This window comes from Salvelinus namaycush, chromosome 6, assembly GCF_016432855.1.
Source record: "Salvelinus namaycush isolate Seneca chromosome 6, SaNama_1.0, whole genome shotgun sequence".
NCBI classification, from domain to species: Eukaryota; Metazoa; Chordata; class Actinopteri; order Salmoniformes; family Salmonidae; genus Salvelinus; species Salvelinus namaycush.
Window position 1 is genome coordinate 21,524,905 of NC_052312.1, and position 27,934 is coordinate 21,552,838.

Consider the following 27,934-nt stretch of genomic DNA (forward strand, 5'->3'; position numbering starts at 1 on the left):
TGTTGTCTTAGGTCTCTCTATATTTAGTGTTGTGTTGTCTCTCTTGTTGTGGTGTGTGTTTTGTCCTATATTCATATTGTATTTATTTAATTTTTAAAATCCCAGACCCCCATCCCTGCAGGAGGCCTTTTGCCTTTTGGTAGGCCGTCATTGTAAATAAGAATTTGTTCTTAACTGACTTTCCTAGTTAAATAAAGTTTAAATGAAATACAAATACAAATTATATTGAATGTTACGTGTGTTCATTTGTGTCAAATTGCTTCATCTGAGAGGGTAGGCTACTGGCAGTGGTGTGGGCCCATTAGAGGATAAAGCAACTAAATGCATTTTTACCGTTACATAATGTATTTATTATTAGTCCCCTAAACCTTTTTCGTTCAATTTACACAATAGAGACCCCCAAATGTCACTGTAATAAGCACTCTTGACTACTATAAGCTTTCTTTCAAACCCAATTCCCTGTCTCTGTCATGCATGCTCCGGCATCAGTCCTTACAGAATCCCGAAGCCATCACACAAAGCATCGGGGAGTACTGTCATTCTGGTTGGTGGTGACGTCGGTTCTGGGTCGCCGCCGATGGAACCGGGGGTGCCTAGCCAGCTCGTCGGGCTTCCACACCCTAGCTGGCTCGAGAGGTTTCCTTGCCCCGGTTGGCTCGGATGGCGCCCATCCCACGTCGGGCCTCAACCGGATCGTCAGGTCCTGTTCGCCCACCTGGCTCGTCAGACTGTCACGTCTCCGTTGGCTCATCGGGCTTCCACGTCGCAGCGGGATCAACAGGCATGCATGCCTCAGCCGGCTCGCCAGGCTCCCACGGCCCTCCCGGTTCGTCGGGAGTTTACCCCCAGCCGGCTTGCCAGGCGCCCATGTCTTGGCCGGCTCGCCCAGGTGGGACGCCGGGTGGCGCCCCTAGAGGGGGGTACTGTCACACCTGCTCCCGCTCTTTCTTCCTCTGGCGCTCGAGGGTGCCTGACTCCCCAACATTACGCACTCAAGCCACCTTCAGTACGCACACCTGCCTTTCCCCATCACTCGCATCAGCGCTCATTGGACTCATGTGGACTCAATTACTTGTGTAATTTCCCTATATCTGTCTGTTTCCTAGCTCTGTTCCCAGCTTCGGGATTGTTTGTCATATGTTCTTGTTTTCCCGTGTGCTGATGCTGTTCCTGTCGTGTTCTATGTCCGATCCTGAATAAATGTGTGACTCCCCGTACCTGCTTCTCCTGTAATAATTTAGGCCTAAATGCTGAAGCACACACACATTCGTTCTGACTGTCTGCTCAGACTAACAGCCTCACCTGTTGTTCCTGTCAATCAGACACGCAGTGTCAACCAATGAACCAAAGATGCATGAGGGAGGGCCGAGCCAACTCACTCACAGTCACACACTTAGCAGCTGAGGAGAGAGAGGAAGGACAGCTGTGGAAACAACAACTGGAAAATGAGTCGGAAGCACAGTAGCATTTGGATGCATTTGAATAATGTAGACAATGTTAGAGCACAGTGTAGAATTTGCCAAAACAAAATCTCATATGAAGCCGGTTCTACGCACAACCTACACCGGCATATGCGAACTGTGCATCCAACTGTGAAGCTAGCTGTAGCGGAGCTTTGAGAAACTAGCGGGCCTGCTAGTGATAGTGGTGGAGCCAGCACCTCCACACGTGGAGATGTATCCACTCAGTCAAGTAGGCCTACTCTGCAACCCACAGCAACGCAGTCTTCTATGGACCAGTTTATGCCAAAGTCTATGTCTGTAGCAAAAGAAGACCAAATTGATATTGCATTGGCTCAAATGATTGCCACCGATTTCCAGCCATTTTCGATCGTGGAGGACAGAGGTTTTAGAAATTATAGCAATAGTCTAAATCCAACGTACACAATTCCAACTAGGAAAACCCTTTCAAAATCACTTATTCCATAACTGTACGAGAGCACACAGGTTTCAGTGAGGGAAAGAGTCCAAAAAGCTACTGCAGTTTGCCTTACCACTGACTGCTGGACATCAAGGGTGAACCACTTCTTACATGTCGGTTACATGTCACTTCATTTAAGATTTTTTCGATGTCTAGCTGTCTTCTGGACTGCTTTCAGTTCAGCGACAGACACACCTCAGAGAACCTGGTAGAGGAACTGTTGAGAGTGGCCAGAGAATGGCAAATAGATGGAAAAGTGGTCTGTTGTGTTAACGACAATGCAGCTAACATAACCAAAACCATGAACATTTTAAAATGGACTCATCATCCATGTCTTGCCCACACAATCAACCTGATTGTAAGAGATGCTCTGAAGGTGATGAAGCCCACTGTGGACAAAGTGAAAGCAGCTGTGGAATACTTCCACAGGAGCACAGTAGTTGCTGAAAACCTAAAGTCTACACAACGCCAGATGGGGATGCCTGAGCTGAGTCCTTAACAAGACTGCACTGTGGAATTCAACATTTTATATGTTGAAGCGGTTTCTTGAGTCAAAGGATGCCATCATCTCTACCCTGGCCATTGTCAATGCACCTGTTGATGCTCTGACCCAAGAGGAATGGGAGGTGGTGGAGGAGGTGTGCAGAGTCCTGGAACCCTTTGAGCATGTCACTGTGGAGATCAGTGGAGAGAGGTACAGTAAGCAGTTATTACTACATCATTATTTAATCCAGTATTATATATGTATATGAGCAGTAGATGAGAATGTAGTATCAGTAGACAAAACATGAACCTGAACTAATAAGTTACTGTTCTCTCTTTTCAGCTATGTGACAGCCTCAAAAATGATACTCCTGTGTAAAGGTCTGCAGCGAATCACAGCCAGCCGCCAGAGAGAAGCAAATGTAACCACAGGACATGTGACAGAGTTGATGGACACCCTATGTTCATCAATGGACAGAAAGTTCCTCAGAATGGAATATGATCACGTGCTATCAGAAACCGCTGCACTTGACCCCAGGTTTAAGAAGTTAGCCTTCAGTGATGCCAGAGTGATTTATGAGGCTCTTCAAAGAATAACCTCAGCAGCAGGGAGGGACAGCCCCAGCGGTCAGCTGGCTCAGGCACCAGGGCAACAGGAAGAAGAGGGATCAGATGGAACAGAAGCACCAGCAGTAGTGCCACAAATGTCTGCTGTTTGGATGCCGTTTGACGAGAGAGCAACTGGGGATGCAGCACAAAGGAATCCCTCAGCAGATGCCATAATGGAGGTCCGATCCTATTTGGAGGAGCCCCTCCTCCAAAGATCTGCAGATCCTCTGGGCTGGTTGAAGAACAAGGCCTCTGTCTACCCACGGCGTACTAAAGTCATAACAGGGAGACTCTGCATTGTGGCCACACCCGTTCCCTCTGAGAGGGTCTTCTTGAAAACGGGACAAATAATTACTGAGAGAAGAAACCGCATCAGCCCCTCGAAAGTGAGGCAGCTTGCATTTCTGAATGCAAATCTCTCCTAAAAGCAAAATATGGTCAGCATTGCTGTGTGCTGCTGGTTGTAACATGGCAATAAAGAAGAGAGAGAAAGAGAGACCAGTTTAATGTTTTAAGTGGGATGCTGCAGTTTTGCACATTGTTATTTATTTTTCTTTGATATGGTGCAATATTCTATTATTATGTTGTTCAGATTGTATTCGTTTTGAATTGTTACATGTATATGCACTTTGTTTATATACATTAAAAAAGTTATACTTTAAATACACATGTGTAATAGCATCCTTTTTTACATTTAGTTCAATTTGTGGGATGCTGCAGTTTTACAAATTGTTATTTATTTTTCTTTGACATGGTGCAATATTCTATTATGCTGTTCAGGTTGTATTAAAGAGCCGTTTGGGAGCCAAAAGAGCCGGTTCTTTTTGGTGAGCTTAGACGAACGAGCCGGTTCACTGAAAAGAGCCGGAATGCCCATCACTAACCAGAACCTTGGAATGCGTTCGCGTTTCGTTCCACAAGTAATTTCAACAACGGGCGCCTACCATAACCGAGAGAGGGGGAGCCGAGGGTGAGACGAAGAGTTTTCGCCAAGATCACATCGCCATTTAGTCGTTAGATAACCGTTGTAGCTATCAGTTTAGGATACAGTCCTGCAGTTTGAAGCTTTTATTAAAATATATTCTAAATATTGGCAGCCTAACGGATATGTCTGATAACAACATAGTTGTCCTCCCCTAAAATCATAGTAAAGTAACTTGTCGCTTGATTGACGGGTCCATATTATTTGTAGGATTTGTCTTCCTACTGGAGAAAGGACTGTAAAAAAAAAACACGATCAGCGAAAAATAAACGTGGATGAAAGTGAAATTTCAAGAAAGACTGTCGGGAGTTTCCGACGAGGTACAAGTGTGAAACACAATAAATAACTAAAGAAGAGAAGAAGAGACAGGAGTTGTGTGATTTGCATAGTCCATATTTTGTCTGAACGTTTTTGTTGACTTAAGGTAAGTAGCCTATTTTATTACATGTAATAGATGTTAATAACATTGTCTGTTGGTGTATTTTTTTCTCATGTTATTTTAGGCAAGTATTTTGTCTTAATTTTCAAATAACATCAGCAATCGTGCAGCAATGCAAGTAAAAAACAACCCGTTTAGGACAAGATTGGACAAAGCTAGAACGTCTTGCAATTTATCCACCAAATTCAGATGTAGATGCATTCTTTCAATTCTGCAAAAGCGTACATGGTGAGAATGTTACAGTTTGTTATGATCATTTGAGTTGTGACCCCAATCTTTACCCAGCTGAGTCAAACCATGCCCTTGTCTAGTCTACTAAACATTGCAGTGTCTGGTCAAATCAAATCAAAATTAATTTTGTCGTTTACACAGATTAGCAGATGTTAAAGTAAGTGCAGCGAAATGCTTATGTTTCTAGCTCCTTCTGTGCAGTCTAACAGTGCAATACTAATACACAAATAATCTCCTCCCCAAAAAATAAGTAGTTTAAAAAACAAGAAAGAAATGGTTTAGCAGACGCTCTGTATCATCACAAACAATGGGATAAGCATACAAAAAAATATTTTCACGACGGTTAATAGGTTATTAAAGCCGTTTTGTGGTGTGTGTGAGAGTGTGTTCCTGTGGGGCTGCAATTGATGGTCTTTGTTCATAGTTTTCACTCCCCAGACAGAACAGAAAACCCGATAAAACCAGACTGAAACCACGGGAAGCTTGTTTCCGAATACTGACATTGATTGAATTACACGAAATAAGCATGAACTTGAACTCTGAAGGGACATTAGCCTACTATATGCCCCCGCCCCCTTCTACCCCTTCCTCATATTCCAATCAGACGCTCTTGTTTTTTTTCATTTCAAAATGTTGGCCAAAATGTAAATCTATAGGCTTGTAACGGTGTTCAAGTCATATTGATATGCCTTATGCGTTTGTATTTGTGTGTGTCTCGGGCTGGGAGATGGGGATCGACCCCAGGCTGCGAGGCTGTTGGTGCGCGCGCGACACGGGGGAAATGTGTGTCAATGTCAAACGGAGGTGTGTCGAACAGCTCGCGCTGCTTGTCGACTCATCGACGTTCATGTTGTTTTCCGTACATTTCAAACATCTCAGATATGTAGGCTACAGCAAATGGCTTACGCACACACAAACACACACACCTGGTTGTAAACATATGTATCATGTAAATATTGAGTTGTTGTCATTCCAAGCAGTTGGTGGGTGGGGTGCTGAAGGTCCTTTTGGAGTGGCATATTTTAAGTAGGTCGTGTAGGTCTACCCTGCTATTATTGGACGATAAGGCATTGGGAATCTCTACCAAGCCCACTACTTATGTCTCCAGTTACCACTAATAGGGAATGTGTCTATTCTTATGCTGACCATGGTATTTGGAATGGTGTTGTGTTGACTGTGTTATTGTATGTGTCTCCTTGAGTATCTTCACTATGTTAGGGTGCAGTGTGTCTCCTTTTGCTTTGCTGAATGTGGCAGTGAGTTGACTGTTGTCACTGAACAGTATGGTATTCCGCAATGCTACCCTATTCGCTACATGGTCAAAAAGAATGCACTGTCTCTTCTTTAGCTCTATTGTTGACTGTGTCAGTGAGTTGACTGTGTGTGTCGGTATACAACCTGTCCCTCCTTTAGTTGTGTTGTCTGTGCTATTGAGTTGATTGTGTTCTTTTAGCAGTGTGGACTGTGTCATCGAGTTGACTGTGTTGTCATTGTACAATATGCCCCTCCTTTAGCTGTTTCTTTTAGCTGTGTTCACTGTGCTAGTGAGTTGATTGTGTCAGTGAGTTGACTATAACTGTGTTGACTGTGTTTGTGTGGTTGCTGTGTCAGTGAGCTGTCAGTATCCATGTACAATATGTCCCTCCTTTAGCTGTGTTGACTGTATCATTGCAGTTCTACAGTATGTCTCTCCAGCTGTGTTGTTGACTGTATGAATGCAGTTTTACAGTGTCTCTCCAGCTGTGTTGTTGACGATATGAATGCAGTTCTACAATATGTCTCTCTAGCTGTGTTGTTGACTGTATGAATTCAGTTCTACAGTATGTCTCTCTAGCCGTGTTGTTGACTGTATCAGTGAGTTGTCAGTCTCTATCCATGTACAGTACAGCATGTCTCTTTTAGCTGTGGCTCAGGGCCAGACACAGATAGGCCAGGCAGGACAATACTCTGTCTGTTCCCACACCGCCCTCACACACACACACAGCGCTCACAGCCGCTCAGCACAACCATATTTATAACCATCAAAACCCTCTGTGCTTCCCTCCCTCATTCATGTTTCTATCGCTGGGTCCATTTAGCTATGGGTGGTAGGGTGGTACCTTATGGTGTTTCAGTGGGAAGCCCTCAGATATGTGTTCGTGTGTGACGGGGAGAGTGTGTAGGTGGGGGTGTGTGGAAGTGATGTGTGTGTGACGGGGTGTTTGTGTGTGGCGGAGGCTGGTTTAGTGCTGTAAGATATGCATTGTTTTTTGGTGTGTGGGTGGATCCATTTTCGATCCCCAAATGTATAAAATCATCTCTTTCACAACTCGTACTGACTCATGTTTTGCAACAGTCTCAACGAGCGATGTATTCCATTTTCAAATCAAAGGTTATTTGTCACGTGCACAGGATACAGCAGGTGTAAAAAGTACAGTGAAATGCTTACTTGCAAGCTCTTTCCCAACAATGCAATATTCAATATCTAAGTTAAGAAAATAAGATAAATACAAACACACACCAAATAAAAACACACGAGAATGTATGCTATATACAGGGTCACTACCAGTACCATATCAATTTGCAGGGATACTTAGAAAATACCATCAAAATTTAACTATGATAATTTTTTTATTTAATTATTATTTAAAAAATGTATCCAATTGGTAGTTACAGTCTTGTCCCATCACTGCAATATTCGGACTCGGGACAGGCGAAGGTCAAGAGCCATGCATCCTCCGAAACACAATCAGCCAAGCTGCACTGTTTTTTGACACAACGTCTGCTTAACCCAGAAGCCAGCCACACCAATGTGTCGGAGGAAACACCCTACACATGGCAACCGTGTCAGCATGCATTGTGCCTAGCCCACCACAGGAGTCACTAGTGCGCTGTGCTGTGAATGCTGTGGTCAAGTGTGCCTTGAATTCTAAATAATTCACAGACAGTGTCAACAATTTTTACGGTGGGAAATGCACATGCGGAGATTTTCCGTTCACCCACACTGCGTCTCACAAAGACACAGTGGTTGGAACCAGACCAAAGGACAAATTTCCACCGGTCTAATGTCCATTGCTCTTGTTTCTTGGCCCAAGCAAGTCTCTTCTTCTTATTGGTGTCCTTTAGTAGTTTCTTTGCAGCAATTCAACTATGAAGGCCTGATTTCTGAACAGTTGATGTTGAGATGTGTCTGTTACTTGAACTTTGTGATGTATTTATTTGGGTTGCAATTTCTGAGGCTGGTAACTCTAATGAACTTATCCTCTGCAGCAGAAGTTACTCTGGGTCTTCCATTCCTATGGCGGTACTCATGAGAGCCAGTTTCATCATAGTGCCTGATGGTTTTTGCGACTGCACTTGAAGAAACTTTAAAAGTTCTTGAAATTTTCCTGATTGACTGACCTTCATGTCTTAAAGTAATGATTGACTGTTGTTTCTCTTTGCTTATTTGAGCTGTTCTTGCCATAATATGGACTTGGACTCTCTTTCATATTGACGAAACAGTCTATGACTTTAAAAAAATTGAACCTTTATTTAACTAGGCAAGCCAGTTAAGAACAAATTCTTATTTACAATGACGACCTACCCCGGCCAAACCCGGACGACGCTGGGCCAATTGTGTGCCGCCCTATGGGACTCCCAATCACGGCCGGATGTGATACAGCCTGGATACAGTCATACAGTACATGCTTTTATTTTCTGTTGTCCTAGGCTACCTTGCTAAAATGCTTTCTCACTAGCCTAACTTCCTTTCATTCGCAATGTTAGCTAGTTAACATAAGCCTTCATAAGCCTAGCTACATATTGAACTTCCATCCCCTCAGGCCAGGGGCACAATGTATGAATTTATGGTTGGATTAGAATCGCTGTTCTAATCATTGGCCAGTACAGAGAATTAAGTAAAACCACAAGTCCAAATCCCTATCTCCATCCGTGGCTAATTTAGGTATGGGCCAATTTTAGCTAGCTAGCTTGCTAGCCACCAGAGGACAACAACAGAACGAGATGCAACAATTCAAGTTGTTTCTGTCAATGACGTATTGCTCTCGATGTGATGTGATTGGAGTGAAGCCAAATCCAAACTGGCTTCCCTTGACACTTTTTTTTGGTGTGCCAGGACCATTCACAGTTGAGCTCACTCAGTTTAGCTCAACACTAACCGGCTATTATTTGATACTTTTTTTTTCAAGGTAGGCCAAATGCTTGCTGGCTTCCCTTACATTCAGTGCTACGGCCAGCAGCAATGTCAAACTCTTTTTGACCAGGCAGCATCAAATAGGTAACCTACACACACAGAAACCGAAGGGTGCTGTTTCGCTCGCTTGGATGCTTTCTCCGGTGAGATGCATTCAGCCTCTTGTGAATTGAAGAAACATTATGAAACACAGATAGACGAAAGACACATTATTAATATTTGTTTTCTTTATTTCTTGGTAAATTTTTTGGGGAAGCCTGGCTTCCCTTAGCATCCATGATACACACCACTGCCAGTCAATAACTAACAAGACCTGGCAGTAGATAACCGATAACCCATTGCAGTTGAGCATTTCTGAAATGTTGTTGTGAGGCCACTGTCTGATGTAAGCTACAGTTGATTGGTAGATAACTGATTGAGGTTGTGGGTTGCACCACAGGTGCATGGTTGATATTGGACTTGGTGTATTTGACTTTGTCACTGATAACCGAATAACGTTATACAACTCTGATGTACATTTGATTTGTAGAGATGTTTAAGGTATGATTCCTATTGTTTTATTGTTTTAGATTCAAGTTTGCTATTCACACAGCAGGTAGGCGTTGGATTAATGTTGGCTTTGCTGACCTCCTCGTTGAAAACTGAATGCAGCCAAGACGTCTTGCAGCTCCACGGTGGCCTCCTACAGTTCCTGGTCATATCTTGATCAGCTCTTGCCTAGCGATATCCCCTAGCTTGAAGGTGAAATTTGTGTGTGTGCGTTGGACGTAGGGGTGTGTGTGTGTGTGTGTGCAAGTGGTTGAATGTGTAGTATTGTAGCACAGTGGTTAGCCCTGATTTTAATCACTGTGAACTACTGAGTCATTTTCATGAACAGGTGCACCATTATGGTCTCAGAAAAAAAACTGGAAAAAACCAGTGTAAAGAGTTGAGAGAAAAACAACTAGGAGAGCTTTGGCACCTCTTGTTATCTCCATGGTGGCTAGAGTTGCTGATTATTTTCCTTTAGAAATGTTATCCTTCTGTCTTTCTCTCGGTCTCTCTGCTTTTTCGCTCTCTGTTTGCCTCTTCTCAAAGTTACACTCGGGCCCTATAAAATCTGCGTTGAGGAAAACGTGGACGGACACACGGAATCCAGACATTAAAACAGAGTTGATACAATATTCAAAAGTGTGTTGAACTTAGTAGGGAATCAACTAAATGTCTTAAATGAATGATCTGTTCATGTCTTATGATAAACTTGGGCAAATGTATTAGTATGCATCAGTGATTCGAATTTCCTGCAACTTTCTGAAGAGCCAACAAGAATTCCCACTCTCTGTGTATGTGCGGTGCGCTAACGGCTACCACTTTGTGTAGCTATTAGCGAAGATGCTAATGAAAAGTATTCTGTTAGATGGAAAGGCTTTTTTTTACCATCACATGTTTGCAAAAAAAACACCACTAAACAACAGCCTTGCTAGGTGTACACAGGAATTAAAAGTTAACTAAACCCAAAAATGTAAATAAAAAATCCCAGACCTCAAAAGTGGTCTCCTGATGTGGTTTAAGCATTGTTTTGGACTTAGAACATCCAATTGAGTTGTCTTTCTATTAAAAAAGTGCGATTTTGAGGGTGAAAAACCTGGAAAAAACCCCAGGGGAAACCAAAACCTGGAAAAACAAAACGGAGAAAAGGGAATTTGGGAAAAACTTAATCAGGCAACAAAAAAAATTATTACAAATGTTATAGGACCCTAGGCATACTTGTTCAAAACCAAACAGATTTTTTACTGACACACATTCACACACAGAGATAAGCTTATTCATACACACACAGTATTGGGAACAATAACAGCACAACAGTTGCTCATTTGACTAACTAGTCAAAACATGAATAAGACACCAGATCTTCTACTTCTACTATACATCATAGCTACAACAGCAAAAACAACCACAAAACAACAACATGTAGATGCAGTGCAGAGCCTCGTCTTGCAGTGCTTCCATGTATCACGTTCAGTTTCCTTGTGCAATGTTGTTCTAAGCACAGTTATGAACCCAATAACTAGCCTACGGATGTTGTCGCACTCGCTTTGTCACATTCTGAATGAATGTGTGCATTTATGTGAGAAATCAGCGTATGCGCCCACCAATTGTCATACTTGAGTAAAAGTAAAGATACCTTAATAGAAAATTACTCAATTAAAAGTGAAAGTCACCCAGTAAAATACTACTTCAACAAAAGTCTGAAAGTATTTGGTTTGAAATATACTTACTGTAAGAATCAAAAGTAAATATAATTGCTAAAATATACTCAAGTACACTATATATACAAAGTATGTAGACACCCCTTAAAATTTGACGATTCGGCTATTTCAGCCACACGCGTTGCTGACAGGTGTATAAAATCGAGCATACAGCCATGCAATCTCCATAGACAAACATTGGCAGTCGAATGGCCTTACTGAGAGCTCAGTAACTTTCAACGTGGCACCGTTATAGGATGTCACCTTTCTAAACAAGTCAATTCGTCAAATTTCTGCCCTGCTAGAGCTGCCCTGGTCAACTGTAAGTGCTGTTATTGTGAAGTGGAAACTTCTAGGATTACCATGTACAATGCCAAGCACCGGTTGGAGTGGTGTTAAGCTCGCCGCCATTGGACTCTGGAGCAGTGCAAACACGTTTTCTGGAGTGATGAATCACGCTTCACCATCTGGCATTCCGACGGACTCATCTGGGTTTGGTGGATTACATTTACATTTAAGTCATTTAGCAGACGCTCTTATCCAGAGCGACTTACAAATTGGAAAGTTCATACATATTCATCCTGGTCCCCCCGTGGGAATTGAACCCTGGTCCCCCCGTGGGAATTGAACCCACAACCCTGGCGTTGCAAGCGCCATGCTCTACCAACTGAGCCACACGGGACCAGGATAACGCTACCTGCCCCAATGCATAGTGCCAACTGTAAAGTTTGGTGGAGGAGGGATAATGGTCTGGGGCTGTTTTTCGTGGTTCAGGCTAGGCCCCTTAGTTCAATTGAAGGGAAATCTTAACGCTACAGCATACAACGACATTCTAGACAATTCTGTGCTTCCAACTTTGTGGCAACAGTTTGGGGAAGGCCCTTTCCTGTTTCAGCATGACATTGCCCCAGTGCACAAAGCGAGGTCCATACAGAAATGGTTTGTTGTGTGAAAGAACGGTGTGAAAGAACTTGACTGGCCTGCACGGAGCCCTAACCTCAACCCCATCGAACACCTTTTGGGATGATTTGGAACGTTGACTGCGAGCCAGGCCTAATCGCCCAACATCAGTGCCCGGCCTCACTAATGCTCTTGTGGCTGAATGGAAGCAAGTCCCCGCAGCAATGTTCCAACGTAGTAGAAAGCCTTACCAGAAGAGTGGAGGCTGTTATAGCAGCAAAGTGGGGACCAATTCCATATTAAGGCCAATGATTTTGGAATGAGATGTTCGACGAGCACATACTTTTGGTCATGTAGTGTATCAAAAGTAAAAGAAGAAGTATAAATAATTTAAAATCCCTTATATTAAGGAAACCAGACAGCACCATTTTATTTGTATTTATTTGGTTACAGATAGCCAGACATTACAAAGCAGAAGATGGCCAGGGATGTTTGTGAACTGGATCCTTGTCTTGACCTGCTAAGCATTCAAAATGTAACGAATACTTTTGGGTGTCAGGGAAAACGTATGGGCTAAAAAGTACATTATTTTCTTTCGGAATGTAGTGGAGTAAAAGTAAAAGTTTTCAAAAATATAAATAGTAATGTAAAGTACAGATACCCCCCAAAACTACTTAAGAAGTACTTTCAAGTATTTTTACTTACTTACTTTACACCACTGTATACACCTAGGTGTTTAATATGCATGTTCCCATGGAGAAGCAACATTACCTTGGTCCACACGCACACACACACACACACACACACACACACACACACACACACGCGCGCGCGCGCGCGCGCGCGCACACACACGCGCGCGCGCACACACCCACCACAACACAGAGTTGAATATTTATCATCTCAACCTTTCAGCCTACATTCCAGATTTAGACTCTACTTAGTGTGTGTGTGTGTGTTTGTCTGGCGCTTGGGCAATAGAGAGAGAGGAGCCAAATAAGAGAGGGGAGCTCCGGGCCAACATGGTTGTTTACCCTGCTTCCCTTTTCACTGGAAGCTTGTTGTTGGATGGAGAGAGATAGTCTGAGAGAGATGAAAAGGAAAAGAGAGGGAGTGAATGAGAGAGAAATGGAAAATCAAGATTGAGCGAGATGTGAATAGTAGGGGCAGAGTAATAGAAAGAGATTGACAAGAGACAGAGAAAGGTGAAGAGAGAGGGTGAGAGAGACAGAAAGGACAACAGACATAGGTAGTACAGAGAGGAGAGAGAAAGATAGAAGTAGAGGGCAAAAGAGAGAGAGAGAGCTATACAGACAGAGACAAAACAGAGACAGAAGTAGAGAGACGAAACCGAGAGAGCTAGAAAAGAAAGAGGTATATTATTGAGAAAAAGAGGGAAAACGAGAAATATATCAATGTGAACTGATAGTTATTCAGCTCACGTCTGACTGCAGGTGTGTTAGAGACGGATTGGCCTCTCAGAGGGGCACCGCAGGGTGAGTAGGCCACACACAAACACACACACACACACACACACACACACACACACACACACACACACACACACACACACACACACACACACACACACACACACAGTAGTGTTAGCACTCAGCACAGTAACACTGGACACACCTCAGTGAGCAGCAGGATGTGAGCTATAGATCCTGAATATCCTGAAGCCACCCAGAAATAAGACATATGGAGTAAGTAATGTCCGACTACGCAACTCTGATATTCTACCACAGGGATTCACTTACTGTAACAGTGCTTTTTCACAGAAATAAGATTTTTTTTTCCATTTTATCGCTTTAGGCAGACAACCCTGTAAGGATAGTGCAAGCTTTTAGAGCAGGTGTCCCTAATTCAGGTCCTTGAGGGGTCTGTAGAGTCCAGAGGTTTTCATGATGCTCTGTTGACTATGGCCTATAGTTGGCAGTGTGTATGTTGCTGACTATAGACTAGGTGTCTAGAGTGGAGTGGAGTAGACTCTCTGGTCAGTCAGTCAAGGATTGATCAATGAAGGGTGAACAGAGAACCAACAGAGACCAGAGAGGCACAAAGCAGATATAAAAGGCACTGACCTGTATTAGCCTTGCATCAGAGAAGGATTTTTTCATCTGTGTACTGAGAAAGATGCGTCTCTGTGTAGAGAATAGCGGCCAGAAGGATGTTTCCTCAGATAACTTGCTAATCCTTTATCTATGCTTCTGTGTTTGTTATCAAATCCACTCATGATCCTCTTCTATTCACAGAGCCAATAGAGAGAGCAGGGCTTGTGTTAAAAAAAAGCTAAAGAATATATAAATATATATTAAAAATATCAAGTGTCTCAGAGAAAGAGTAGCTGATCCTAGATCAGCGCTTGATGAATACAGGCCCATATCTGTGTCAATACTGTAACACTTGGTAGTCTCTGTAGTGCAATAAGTCTATCCATCAGTCACAGCATTTTGTAAAGCGATCCAAGACTGATTGATAACAGTTCAAAGCTAGCAATCAAAGCTCACTTGAAGTAGAGCGCCGAACGATGTTAATATCGAGTAATATCCGTGTATTTGATGGTGAATCCATGCGTTACTCTGATACTGTACCTCATACCTGGGTTGCATTTTCAGAACGATGAGATATAAATAAATGATATAGAACAGTAATGATTCTGTGTCAAGGGTAGAGCTGTGGCGGTATCGAAATTTCATCCGCCGGTGATTGTCAAGCAAATAACTGTCAATCTCACGATGATTGACCGTTAATTAACATGAACACATTTAGCATCTCCTGTCTTCCACACATAGCCTAAAAGCCACTGATACAGACCTTTGGAACATCTACACAGTAGTACACCTTCACAATAAATCCATTATTTATTTTAGAGAGGTCTAAAGAAACATGATATGAAGAACAGAATAGCCTACTCTGAGTTGTCTTTATGTTAAGTCCTGATCTGGCTATGCCATATGGATGTGGCTACACTAGTTCATTTAGCAGACAAGATTTGGTTAGAATTCCGTGGCATTATTTTATATTATTTTATAGTATGAAGAATAGAAATTAACAAAGCTGGATAAAATAGAAAGTATATTTTCTCCAAACGAGGGAGTGCGCACATGCAGCTATTCTGTGTTGAGTGGTTAGCAAAGAAATAGGTACTCTTATATGCTTAATTTAGAGTTATTAATGTAACTTTAGTTGTGATACAAACATAGGGCTATATGTTTTTATTTTTAATACATTGTAAGGCTGCATGATGCGACTCTAATGATGATTTGAAAAAAGTCGTTTGAAAGGCATAAGCTCTGTTTGTTTTTTCCGCAGGCTGAACAAACTTCATCAGTCTCTCATTCACAATTTGACAAGCATAATGCCTCGCCTTGATAATGCCTCGAATTTCCCGGCAGCATCCCCTTTGTGTGGCTGTAATGCACCCTAAAAAAATCTGTGACTTTTGCGGCCAGTGGCTGTTGTTCACTTCTCCCTGAGTACTGTGTGCTGCGAAGCACCTCTCACGCACATGGCTCTCCATCACGTGATCGGGTCTTTCTCACAGGCACTTCGGGGATGCTCTGCATGCGTCTTTATCCAATTCCGAGGTGCATATTGAAGATATTGGATGAACTGTCCACATTTACTTTTCGTCAGCCAACAAGATGAGAAGGCCTAACGAACAGCAAAAGCACTAGTCTATGTCAAGCTACTATCCCCCGTAGTAAAAAAGTCAACCTATTCTATTCTGTGCGATAAATAAATATTCCAAACATAGTCTGGGACAGTTGTGGGATGAGATAGATCCCAAATTAATACAACCACTTGCATCCCAAAAACTTTTTTAAGCAATGAGGCTCACGCAACAGATCAGAACATTATGCTTAAAATGTGATAAACTATTTGGCTATTTTTTCACATTATAAGTGCAGCATTGCGCACACGGCAGTAGGCTATAAGCGCGAATATTCCGTTAGGGGGAAAACACAATTTTTAAAAGTGACTGCAAATGCGATTATGCATGTAATGCTTTTATTATAAAGGTGCATTTTTATGGTGAAAATTATCTTCCCCAAAATTGTAACTCACGCGATGCTTATGCCAGTTAGGCTTTAGGCTAGGCTACATGAGGTGTGCTACTATGATTAGAAAAAGTCGCAAAAAAGGCAATGTTTCTTGCCTCATGATGGGCATCGTTCACAAGTGATAATATATAATTCACAAGTGATAGGCTAATATTGTTACACATCAGACTATTCTTGATAATCTTGTCTTTACATATACTAAATAGTATATGTGTGAAATTTGTTTTGATTTAGAATGGACCATTTTAATGCACCTGTCTCAAAACTGACAGGGGAAAAATACATGTTATCTATGCACTTAAATAGCAAATGGAGGACACTTTTCCCGTAGTTCATTTTCATGCAAGCCAGGTAGGCTATACTCCTGTTGTAAATATAAGCAATGTGCTTATTATTAGGAATGTGGAGAAATAAATATAGTAGGCCTAGCCTACAGAAAGCTGATGGGATCCTCCTCTTTTTAGTAGAGTCCATCACTCTGTTTTCTCGCGCAGTTGCATAGCCTATAGAAATATTGCACATCATGAGCTCATGGGCTCTCATGAAGTGTTTGATTAGATTTTCGATTACATTTGCATTGACGTCAGAGTGATCAGAGGGACAATAGAGTGCTGATTACCAGGCAGTTAGCACGTTTACTAATGACCAGCAGCAGCATCAAACCTTGGGGAAGCCTAATTACCGTGACTAAACGGTCACGTGGAATTTGACTGCCTTCATGACTGATGACCGCTGGTGTGGCGGTAATACGGTCACCGCAACAGCCATAGTCAAGGGTGATATGGAAACTTGACAGCGTACACCAAAATTGTATCTACAGTATTCAGAATGTTGCACCCTCCTAAACAAAACCATGCCTCCTCCCTAAGCCTCATGATTTTCAACCGAACATATTGAATGACACATGGCAGCTATTCTGACTACTCCACCGAACAGTATATGAAAAGCTTGTGTATACACAATTATCCAGTGAGAGTTAATATCTGGTGCTTAAAAGCTGATTAACGTGTCAGCCTGCCCATCGCTTCAGGAAATGATAACAGAAGCTAAGCAGCGGTTGAAAAACATCCATAATTCCAAGAACAAACTGGAGAGAGAGGGAGAAAGAAAGGGAGATAGAGGGAGGAGGGAGAGAGACTGTGTGTGTGTTGTTTTTCAGCTGGCAACAGTCTCTTAGCCCTCCCCTCTCTCTCCCTCTCTCTCACTCTCCCTCTGACATATTCCCTGAGCAGTTTAACAGTTATTACATGCTCTAAAACACACTGACTCACTGAAAGAGAGAGAGAGAGAGATAGACGGAAAAAGGGGGAGAGAGGTAGAGAGAGTGTGTGTATTTGAGAGAGGGAGAGAGAAAGGAAGAGAGTTTGTTTGAGAGAGAAGGATAGGGCAAAAGAGAGAGAGGGAAAGGGAGATGGATGTATAGAGGGAGGGAGGTAGGCAGGGAGGTAGGTAGGGAGGGACTTAGGGAGGATTCAAGTTCTTTAGCAGGGACTGAGTCGACATGGAGATGATGTGTAATGGAGGGAAGTACAGTATGTGTGAAATATTGGTGTTAAGTGAATTGTTTTCTCTGTCCAGTCGATACCTAACTAACAATCCCTAGCAGTAGATAACACATTGTTGCTGATCATTTTATGAAATACTGTTGTGATGCAATGTCATTGTCTGAGTTGATTTGCAGAGAGCTGATATATAGAGCCTTCGGAAATAATTAATACCCCTTGACTTTTTCCAAATTCTGTTACGTTACAGCCTTATTCTAAAATTGATTAAATAAAAACAAATCTACACACAGTACCCCATAATGACAAAGTGCAAAAGGTTTTTTTGAAAATTTTGCAAATATATTTCAATAAAATACTGAAATACCTTATTCACATAAATATTCAGACATTTTGCTATGAGACAAGAAATTGACCTCAGGTGCATCCTGTTTCCATTGATCATCCTTGAGATGTTTCTACAACTTGATTGGAGTCCACCTGTGGTAAATTCAATTGATTTGACATGATTTAGAAAGGCACACACCTGTCTATATAAGGTCCCACAGTTGACAGTGCATGTCAGAGCAAAAACCATGTTTTTTCAGGAGCAGGGACTAAGAGACTAGTCAGAATCAAGGCAAAGATCAACAGAGCGGAGAGATCCTTGATAAAAACCTGCTCCAGAGCGCTCAGGACCTCAGACTGGGGGCGAAAGTTCACCTTCCAACAGGACAACAACCCTAAGCACACAACCAAGACAACACAGGAGTGGCTTCAGGACAAGTCTTTGAATATCCTTGATTGGCCCAGCCAGAGCCCGGACTTGAACCCGATCGAACATCTCTGGAGAGACCTGAAAATAGCTGTGCACCAACGCTCCCCAACCAACCTGACAGAGCTTGAGAGGATCTGCAGAGATGAATGGGAGAAACTTCCCAAATACAGGTGTGCCAAGCTTGTAGAGTCATATCCAAGACGAATCGATGCTCTAATCGCTGCCAAAGGTGCTACAACAAAGTTCTGAGTAAAGGATCTGAATTCTTATGTAAATATGTTTTTTGTTTTTTTTTACCTGTTTTTGCTTTGTCATCATGGGGTATTGTGTGTAGATTGATGAAGGGAAAAGGATGTAATGAAACAAAATGTGGAAAAAGTCAAGGGGTCTGAAAACTTTCCATATGCGCTGTACATTCACATTGTTATTTATTATTATGGTTTGTATTGTGTATAACCAATTGGATTTGATGATTTTCTCTCTGATAGCCAAGTCCTTTCACGTAATGAGTTTGCTGTAATGAGGCCTTTGACATCCAGTCGCTTGCTAACATGCTAATTAACATGCATCTACATTACATTAGCTATGCTAATACTATTATGAAGGGAAAACAGATTATAGTTTAGTTACAACCACTATCTCACAATAACAGAGTACAACACTGACAGTATGTTACAGTAAATATTGTAAGACGAAATTTTATTTTTTTATGTAACTGGCTGGTTCATTCTGATATGATGGATGAGTTTCTTATTCTTCTTTTTCTCTGCTTCTGAGGGATATCCTGTTACTAAATGTCCACTGCCTGACAGAATAGGCAAGATAATTCTAGGATTGGGATTCTCCACTAGTTAGCCACAAGTTACAATTTCGGACACGGCCGATTTGATACGACCAAATTAAACTTAAAAGTATGTGGCACAAGTTGATTATGTGGTATTTGTCAACCTGAAATATTGATTCTTATATCTAGGATGCTTATATCTGAGATTTAGGAGTATTCAATTATTGTGGAAGGTGTATTTCTACTGTTTGTGTGTGTGTGCGTGTACGTGTGCGTGTGACTGTGTCTTTGTCTGTGTGTTACTGATAAGTAATGAAGTCATTTTTTCCAAATTGTGCCACCAAACTCCTTGCCAAGACCACAGCACTCCAATGAGCCTGATAAGACCAAGTCACTGTGAAGAGAGAAATATACAGGGGGGAGACAGAAGGAGAGAAATAGAGAAAGGGACAGAGACAAACAGAGAGAAGGGGGGGAAGAAAGAGTGAAGGAAAAAGAGCAAAGGACAGAGGGGACGAGAGAACGACAGATGTGTGCAGACTGTGTGCCGGGGTGACGCTCTCTGATGACTAATCACAGGCACCCTAGGGGCCACACACACACAAACACATACACACACACACACACACACACAGCTCTAGCTATGAACAGTCAAAGCCGAACACACACCCACACACAGGGAGGAGTCAGGCTATTGGTTTCTAAACAAGGTCCCCCAGCCAATGTTCAGGTCAAATGTAAATGTCTTTAGGTGAAGCGAAAGTAGGTAAGGGTTTGGTTAAAACTTGGTTATGGTAAGGGTTACGTTTTGGAATAAGGTTAAGACTTAAAAAAAATATGAAATGGGCTGTTTAGGCCCAACCTCTGTCTTCATCAACAACTCCCTAGCAAGCCACGAGTCTTCTAGATGGTGATAGGTGCTCACGTTGCCCCTAGTCTGTCTGCCTGCCTGTCTGTCTGCCTGCCTGTCTGTCTGCCTGACTGTCTGTCTGCCTGCCTGTCTGTCTCTACCACTTTATCTCTCTATCACTTCATTATTTTTCTTCCTCTTGTCTTCCCAGTTAATTTTTTAGAGTTCATTTTAATTTCAACTCTAATTATTAATTCACTTCTAGAGTCCCATAGAACTGTGAAGGTCCCAGATTAGTAAACCAATATATTTATGCTGTATGTGTGTGGGGGGGGTTCTTCTATGCTTGTGTTGACCTAAAATCTCAAAGTCCCCACAAGGATAAAGCAAGAAAAATTCTCCCTCCTGGGAACATTTCCCACATACCCATGATGACAAAGGCTATTTTAAATTTAGGGATTAGGGTTAGGGTTGCAATTAGGGTTAGAATTATAGTAAGGGTAAGGGGTTAGGTTTAGGGTTAGGAGTTAGGTTTAAGGTTTGGGTTAGGGAGACGGGTTAGGGATTAGGGAAAATAGGATTTTGAATGGAAATCCATGTTAGGTCCCCACGAGGATAGAAGAGCAAAATAGGTGTGCGTTTGTGCACTGTGTGCGTGAGTGAGCGTGCGTGTCTATGTTCATGTGTATCCTGTTCATGTGTGTCTATGTTCATGTGTGTGTTCATGTGTATCTATGTTCATGTGTGTTTTCATGTGTGTTCATGTGTATCTAGTTCATGTGTGTCTATGTTCATATGTGTCTATGTTCATATGTGTCTATGTTCATATGTGTCTATGTTCATATGTGTCTATGTTCATGTGTGTCTATGTTTATGTGTGTGTTCACATGTGTCTATGTCCATGTGTGTCTATGTTCATGTGTGTCTATGTTCATGTGTGTGTTCATGTGTGTTTATTTGTGTGTGTTCATGTGTGTCTATGTTCATGTGTGTCTATGTTCATGTGTGTTCATGTTCATGTGTGTCTATGTTCATGTGTGTCTATGTTCATGTGTGTGTTCATGTGTGTTCATGTTCATGTGTGTCTATGTTCATGTGTGTGTTCATGTGTGTTCGTGTGTGTCTATGTTTATGTGTGTCTATGTTCATGTGTGTCTATGTTCATGTGTGTGTTCATGTGTGTCTATGTTCATGTGTGTCTATGTTCATGTGTGTTCATGTTCATGTGTGTCTATGTTCATGTGTGTCTATGTTCATGTGTGTGTTCATGTGTGTTCATGTTCATGTGTGTCTATGTTCATGTGTGTGTTCATGTGTGTTCGTGTGTGTCTATGTTTATGTGTGTCTATGTTCATGTGTGTCTATGTTCATGTGTGTGTTCATGTGTGTCTATGTTTATGTGTGTGTGTTCATGTGTGTCTATGTTCATGTGTGTCTATGTTCATGTGTGTCTATGTTCATGTGTGTGTTCATGTGTGTTTATGTGTGTCTATGTTCATGTGTGTTCATGTTCATGTGTGTCTATGTTCATGTGTGTTCATGTGTGTTCATGTTCATGTGTGTCTATGTTCATGTGTGTCTATGTTCATGTGTGTGTTCATGTGTGTTCATGTGTGTTTATGTGTGTCTATGTTCATGTGTGTCTATGTTCATGTGTGTTCATGTTCATGTGTGTCTATGTTCATGTGTGTCTATGTTCATGTGTGTCTATGTTCATGTGTGTGTTCATGTGTGTTCATGTTCATGTGTGTCTATGTTCATGTGTGTCTATGTTCATGTGTGTGTTCATGTGTGTTTATGTGTGTCTATGTTCATGTTTGTCTATGTTCATGTGTGTTCATGTTCATGTGTGTCTATGTTCATGTGTGTCTATGTTCATGTGTGTCTATGTTCATGTGTGTGTTCATGTGTGTTCATGTTCATGTGTGTCTATGTTCATGTGTGTGTTCATGTGTGTTCGTGTGTGTCTATGTTTATGTGTGTCTATGTTCATGTGTGTTTATGTTCATGTGTGTGTTCATGTGTGTCTATGTTTATGTGTGTGTGTTCATGTGTGTCTATGTTCATGTGTGTGTGTTCATGTGTGTCTATGTTTATGTGTGTCTATGTTCATGTGTGTTTATGTTCATGTGTGTGTTCATGTGTGGCTATGTTTATGTGTGTGTGTTCATGTGTGTCTATGTTCATGTGTGTGTTCATGTGTGTCTATTTTCATGTGTGTTCATGTGTGTATGTGTCTATGTTCATGTGTGTATATGTTCATGTGTGTGTGTGTCTATGTTCATGTGTGTATGTGTCTATGTTCATGTGTGTATATGTTCATGTGTGTGTTCATGTGTGTATGTGTCTATGTTCATGTGTATGTGTCTATGTTCATGTGTGTGTTCATGTGTGTATGTGTCTATGTTCATGTGTATGTGTCTATGTTTATGTGTATGTGTCTATGTTCATGTGTGTCTATGTTCATGTGTGTGTTCATGTGTGTGCATGTGTGTCTATATTCATGTATGTGTGTGTGTTCATGTGTGTCTATGTTCATGTGTGTCTATATTCATGTGTGTGTTTGTGAGAGACAAACAGAGAGAGAGAAAATAAAAAGAGAGAGAGATGCTATAATATTAGAATATATATTCATGTATACATTCATTTATCTTTGTAGGACGTGAACAACTGACGCCATGACGACTGAAATGCAGGAGATCGCCATTACGGAGGAGAAGCCTTTACTTCAGGGTCAGCCCGATCCCGCAAAGGTCAGTGAGTGTACACACACCCATGTGTATATATACAGGACCTTCCACCCTCTGTCATACACACCTGCTTGCAACCTCAACTCTCACACATACACACATTACATATATACCCCCTCATCCAGCCTCATCATACATACATGCTGCCACACCCTATTTCCACATACCACATACATGTTTATACTGTATTTTGTGTGTGTACGTGTATGTGTGTAGTTGCTAGGCTGGCTCAGATATGAGAGCTCGGTTGATGTCACCCTGAGGGTGTGAGAGATGAGAGGCTCCTCTCTCCCTGATGTTGATATATACTGCAGAGCTGGAGAGTATGGTCGGGATATGTACTCTCACTGCTGCCAACTGCAGGCGGTGGACAGTTAGGGGAACTGCAGACTCAAAGGCATATTCACAAAATGGCTCAGAGTAGTAGTGCTGGTCTAGGATCAGGCCCCATCTGTCCATATAATCATAATTAATATAGTAACTGATCCTAAATCAGCACTCCCACTCTGAGACTCTTTGTGAATACGGGCTCAGGACTCATGTTAGTGGGTTGATTCTGGGTTGATTCTGTGAAATGTCTTTGCCAATGAACAGCTGCACATTAGCTTCCCAGAGAGGTTCCAGATGTATTTCACAATGGTCTTGTGTGGCCGGAAATGTGTCTTGTTTTGGCTGCATCATGGTTTCTATCCATCTTGCTAGGATGCTGAGGCTGCAGCTCGAATACTGTTGGACCAGGGCCAGGTAAGATTGTTTATTCTCCTGTTACTGTACGTACGGTATGTGTGTGCATGTGTCTCGTGTCACGTGAAAGTATGTTTTCTCAACATATATTTGTGTGCGTACGTGTTACATATGTGTATGTGTGTATTAGTGCCTGAATGTTCATATGTGCACTTGTATGTAACTCTCTCTCTCTCTCTGTCATCCTCCAGGAACACAGTATTGAGACACCTCATGGTCTCCTCCACGTGACTCTCCATGGAACCTCTAACACACGCCGTCCCGCCATCCTCACCTTCCACGATGTGGGCCTGGACAGTGAGTCTCTCTCTCTCTTTACCTCTTAATATTTCTCTCTCTCTCTCTTTTTCTGGCTATTTCTCTCTCTCCCTCGCTCTCATGCTCTTACTCTGTCTTTCTCTTTCATCTCTCTTTTTTTGTATACCTTTCCTCGCTCATCCCCTCCAGCAATTTTCCCCCTTTCATTTTGAGTTTCCCCTTCAGTTCAGCGCCTGCCCTTTCTTCATTTATGCTTTTCAAGTGGTAATTCTCTCACTTTCTCTTTCTCACTCTTGCTTTCTGTCTCTCTCTCTCTCGATTTCTCTTTCTCTCTCTCCCATTTTCTCTCCCTTTCTGTCCTATCTCTGTCTCTCTCTCGCTCTTTCTCTCTCTCCCTCTCACAGGTAAAAGCTGCTTCTCTCCTCTGTTTAAATTTGAGGAGATGCAGGAGATAGTGAAAAACTTCACTCTGGTCCACATTGACGCTCCTGGCCAAGAGGAGGGGGCTGCCTCCTATCCTATGGGGTATGCATATCATGTGTGTGCGTGCGTGCGTTTGTGTGTGTTAGGGTTGGGCTGTATACAGATTTTCATAACTTAATACCGTTCCTGTCCCATACTGCTAACAAATGCTAAGAAAGTACTAGGGAATTCCCATAGCGGACACTAGCTCAATGCTAACAATCGCAAGCAAACGTCAACTAAATGCAAGGACAGACAACCCAGCTAATCATGTTATACAACTGTCTCAAAAGGCTACTCACACTTGATCCAAGAGGGGATTGATTGTCTCTGCTGTTACCATTAAGCTTGATCTTGCAAGCTAGCCACCTATAGCTAGCAAGTTAGCAAACCAAATGCATAGCTGGAGCCCTGAGCTGGAGACAATGTATTTGGCACATCTTAGATAGCTAGTTAACTTATGAGACGTTTAGCCGGCAAACATCAGTATTGAATTTCAAGTTTAACATGAAACTTCCGTTTGCGCCACGTGAGCAAACATCCCATGTGACTGGCTCAATTTATTTTGTATATTTTCTGTTGACGGTATTGAAAATCATACCGTCACTATTTCAAAGTACCCCGGTATGTACAGTATACCGCCCAAGCCTAGTGTGTGTGTGCGTGTTTTGTATTTAAGTGTTCATAATAAACACATGTTGCCGCTCATGGTTTTTAGATACCAGTACCCGTCCATGGAGCAAATTGCAGAGATGATCCCTGCTGTGCTGACATATTTCAAGTGAGTCAGACTTATTTCACTGTCATGACATAATACTCGCTCAGCATGTCCACTATAAAGCAAAATAGTATTTCACGACGTAGTTTCAAAAACATCTACTGGAGTTCACAACACTGAAACACAGACATATTGGCCCTAATAGAACATCTGTCAATCAGTTTGTTCTCTCTCACTGTTCTAGTTTCCGTTCTGTCATCGGAGTTGGAGTGGGAGCTGGGGCTTACATTCTCTCCAGGTTCACAGTGAGCGTCTGATTTCTCCTTGTCATGTTACCGCTCCCTGTATCAGTTCATACAGCTGCCCTGGGAAAAATCACAGTATACCATTCTGTTAGCTTCTGCTAGGCAGTCTCTTGGTAGTCTGTGCATTGGACTAACATGGGTTAGCATATATTTGCTATATGGTGCTCTCCACAGTGGATACCAATGCTCGCTTCTTTTTTCAATTTCTACAATTCAACAGTCTCAACATACAATTGACCTATTTTTTTCTCTCTCTCTTTCCTTCTCTCTCCTCCGTCCTCTCAGATGGCCCACCCAGACTCAGTCGAAGGTCTCGTTCTCGTCAACATTGACCCTCAGGCTAGAGGGTGGATGGACTGGGCTGCCCAGAAGGTTACTGTCTCTTCAATATGCTCACAGATGTAGCATCTTAATTTGAGCTATGTGCTTACAGATGTAGGATCTTAATTTCAGCCACTTTGCTATAGCAGGAAAATAATCATGCCGCAACAGGAAATGGCAAACTGGAAATGGCAAACTTTAGCCTTTTTAAAACACAAATGTACTACAAGTTTGCATTTTCCTGCCGTGCAGGAAAATTCTCTGCAAAAAAAGAGTGATCAAATTAAGATCCTACATCTGTATAATACTGGCAACATTAGTATGAAATATTATCATTATCATCACTCAGAAGCCCAGAGGATTTTTGACTATATTCATGAGTACTAGCAGCATTTCTATCAATTTGACAATATCAATCCCATATCCTATTCAATATCACCATTACTCTTCTGTGTTGTTGTGTTGACATCTACATTATAATTCAAGTGGATACTCAATTACCAGTGCATATATCCATTACTCTTGATCTAGCAGTTAATAAACAGTCATTACTGTCTCAGACAATGGGATATTTTGATTACGTTGGCAATTTCATAAAGTAACATGTAGATGAGGAAAATAGATAGTGGAATTGTATTCATGGTGGTTTTACTGTATACATGATATTGACTAAGCTGTTATTGATTTGTCCTAACTATACCTCTCTCTCTCTCTCTCTCGCTATTTCTCGAACTCTCTGTCTCTCTTTATTTCTCAATCTCTCTCTCTTTCTTTCTTTCTGTTTCCAGATCACCACCCTGACATCCTCCCTCACAGAGCAGATCTTGAGTCATCTCTTCAGTCAGGTGTGTGTGTGTGTGTGTGTGTGTGTGTGTGTGTGTGTGTGTGTGTGTGTGTGTGCGCGCGCGCATGCATATGTGTGCGTGTGTGTCTGTGTGTGTGTGCGTGGCTGGTATCAAATTATGTGTGTGTTATCATAGACTGGAACCCGATGTGTGTTTTTCTTTATCTTATAAAACTCACATTGTTATTGTATCTGTCTTGGTTTGTAGGAGGAGATGTCAGCTAACGCAGACCTGGTGAAGTCACACAGAGATCGCATCTCCAAAGCCCCCAACCTCATCAACATCGAGCTTTTCTGGAGGGGCTACAACAGGTACACACAGGCACACACACACACAGGCGCATATGCACGCGTGCACACATACACACTAACAAACCTACAATAGTGTAACCTTTGCTTTCCTCTTTTCCAGCCGTAGGGATCTGATCATTGACCGTACCAGCAACTTCAAGTAAGCATTTCACCATCAGACCACTTACATCAGCTGTGACAATAGTATGGAATAGGTCTCTCACTCTTTCCATTGAATATACCTAAGAGTCTCTCTGTCTCTCTCAATCTATCTCTTTGTCTTTGTCTCTCTCTGTCTATCTCTCTCTCTTCTTTCTCAGGTGTCCTGTGATGCTGGTGGTCGGGGATCAGGCACCTTATGAGGAGGCTGCTGTACGTTTCCGTCTTTCTATCTTAATGTAGGCCTACCATGTAGGCATCGAACACACCCAGGTGAAGTGAGTGTAGTGATGTTGATTTAATTCCAAGTTTTTCCCTCCATGTCCACCAGGTGGAGTGCAACAGCAAACTGGACCCAACAACAACCTCATTCCTCAAGGTACTCAAGCTTCCTTCATCACCCCCTCATTCATCAAAACAAACCACACACAAGCCATTTTCCTCAGACACTCAGTTGCTACTAAACACAAAATTGTCCTCATCTTCTTCTTTAGATGGCAGATGCTGGCGGTCTTCCCCAGCTTACCCAGGTAAGACACATTAAACATGCCAAGTTGTTAAATACATATATTTTTAGTTCATACAAGTTGTGAATTTAACATGTGTTTTGGTGCTAATACAGAAATACAGCACTTATCATTATGAATACAACTAACCATCCAGTAACTATTGTAATTCCTGCATGTCTATGTCCTTGTACAAATATAGATTTTATATTATGTATTTTATGGATAAAATCGAATGTACCTTCTGTGTTTACTTAAAGCCCAGCAAATTGACCGAGGCTTTCAAGTACTTCATTCAGGGGATGGGCTACAGTAAGTTTGCCTCAGTTTGTAATATGTGGCTATGACGATCCACTGTGACCTTTTATGCTACTGTCTCTCTGTATCAATCTAATTATCCTCCTTCTCTCGCTCTTTTCCACCCTCCCTCTTGCTCCCTCTCCCTCTCCCACAGTGGCATCGTCCGTCATGACCCGTCTGTCTCGTTCACGCACCACCTCGCTGTCTTCCTCTTACTCCATGGAGGGGGAGCGCGAGCGTTCTCGTACCCTGTCTCAGAGCTCTCAGGGTGGGCAGATGCCCCCCAGCCCCTCCCATACCATGGAGGTGTCCTGCTGAAGAAAGAGAGGGAGACAGAGATTGAGAGTGTG

At 42.2% G+C, this 27,934-nt stretch overlaps 1 protein-coding gene across 2 annotated transcripts; it reads left to right on the plus strand.

Annotated features, from left to right (window-relative positions):
* Positions 1–3,967: 3,967 nt before the first annotated feature.
* LOC120049280 (protein NDRG2-like) lies at positions 3,968–27,934 on the plus strand. Of its 2 annotated transcripts, XM_038995527.1 has the most exons (16): positions 3,968–4,418; positions 22,586–22,679; positions 23,379–23,420; positions 23,612–23,717; positions 24,083–24,203; positions 24,859–24,921; positions 25,103–25,163; positions 25,449–25,535; positions 26,273–26,329; positions 26,537–26,640; positions 26,741–26,779; positions 26,940–26,991; positions 27,110–27,157; positions 27,273–27,308; positions 27,545–27,596; positions 27,739–27,934. In XM_038995527.1, exons 2-16 carry the CDS (start codon positions 22,605–22,607, stop codon positions 27,900–27,902), a joined length of 1,107 nt encoding a protein of 368 aa, XP_038851455.1. In that variant the 5' UTR covers positions 3,968–4,418; positions 22,586–22,604; the 3' UTR covers positions 27,903–27,934. The 2 variants fall into 2 exon arrangements, with proteins under 2 accessions (XP_038851455.1, XP_038851456.1); XM_038995528.1 differs by lacking the exon at positions 27,545–27,596 and having other exon boundaries at positions 27,739–27,853.

What these genes read in the sequence shown, in the direction of transcription:
- LOC120049280 (XM_038995527.1), top strand. Translation starts at nt 22,605, where the DNA reads ATGACGACTGAAATGCAGGAGATCGCCATTACGGAGGAGAAGCCTTTA. An exon ending in GTCAGCCCGATCCCGCAAAG is followed by an intron (nt 22,680 to 23,378) that starts GTCAGTGAGTGT and finishes CCATCTTGCTAG; the next exon opens with GATGCTGAGGCTGCAGCTCG. An exon ending in GACCGTACCAGCAACTTCAA is followed by an intron (nt 26,780 to 26,939) that starts GTAAGCATTTCA and finishes CTTCTTTCTCAG; the next exon opens with GTGTCCTGTGATGCTGGTGG.